This window comes from Gavialis gangeticus, unplaced genomic scaffold, assembly GCF_001723915.1.
Source record: "Gavialis gangeticus isolate Ggan-Ray unplaced genomic scaffold, GavGan_comp1, whole genome shotgun sequence".
In the NCBI taxonomy this organism is placed as follows: Eukaryota; Metazoa; Chordata; order Crocodylia; family Gavialidae; genus Gavialis; species Gavialis gangeticus.
In genome coordinates this window covers 140,378-140,836 of record NW_017728975.1, presented here as the reverse complement: position 1 = coordinate 140,836, position 459 = coordinate 140,378, and the positions used below count along the sequence as shown (strand labels likewise).

Genomic DNA, 459 nt, shown 5'->3' with positions numbered 1-459 from the left:
CCCCCCGCGCGCCTGGCGCTGCTGTGTGGGCTGCTGGCGGCGGCAGCGGCGGGGGCCGGCAGCCGGGCACTGTCGCAGCTCAGCGACGACGTCCCCTTCAGGGTGAACTGGCCTGGCACCGAGTTCAGCCTGGTCAGTGCGGGGGATGGGAGCGGGTCGCTTTCAGTCTTGCCAGGTGCAGTGTGGCCAACTCATGATTTTGGGCGTTGTTCTTAAAAGCCTACGCTTCTGGCATGTGAAAAAGCATCTCTCTTTCTTTTATCTAGATTTGTATTTATAACTCTAGACAAGAGCAAGAGGTTTTTTTTCATGTGGCCGAAGCATAGACTTTAAGAACAACACCCAAAATCCTGAGGGTTGGTAATACTGCAGGTCACGATTGTATTTCTATCATCGTTTCTAGCCTTGTGTGATCAGTAATAGTGAAAGTGTTCAGGATGCACACTCGTTTTTGAGGCA

The 459-nt window shown here is 52.7% G+C and overlaps 1 protein-coding gene across 1 annotated transcript in view; it reads left to right on the top strand.

Moving 5' to 3' along the window:
• The window catches only part of ERLEC1 (endoplasmic reticulum lectin 1), a 42,673-nt gene that overhangs the window by 336 nt on the left and 41,878 nt on the right, over positions 1-459 (top strand). Inside the window, exon 2 of the mRNA XM_019507975.1 lies at positions 1-132. Within this exon, the coding sequence (XP_019363520.1) occupies positions 1-132 (132 nt within the window). The remainder of the gene's footprint in view (positions 133-459) is intronic.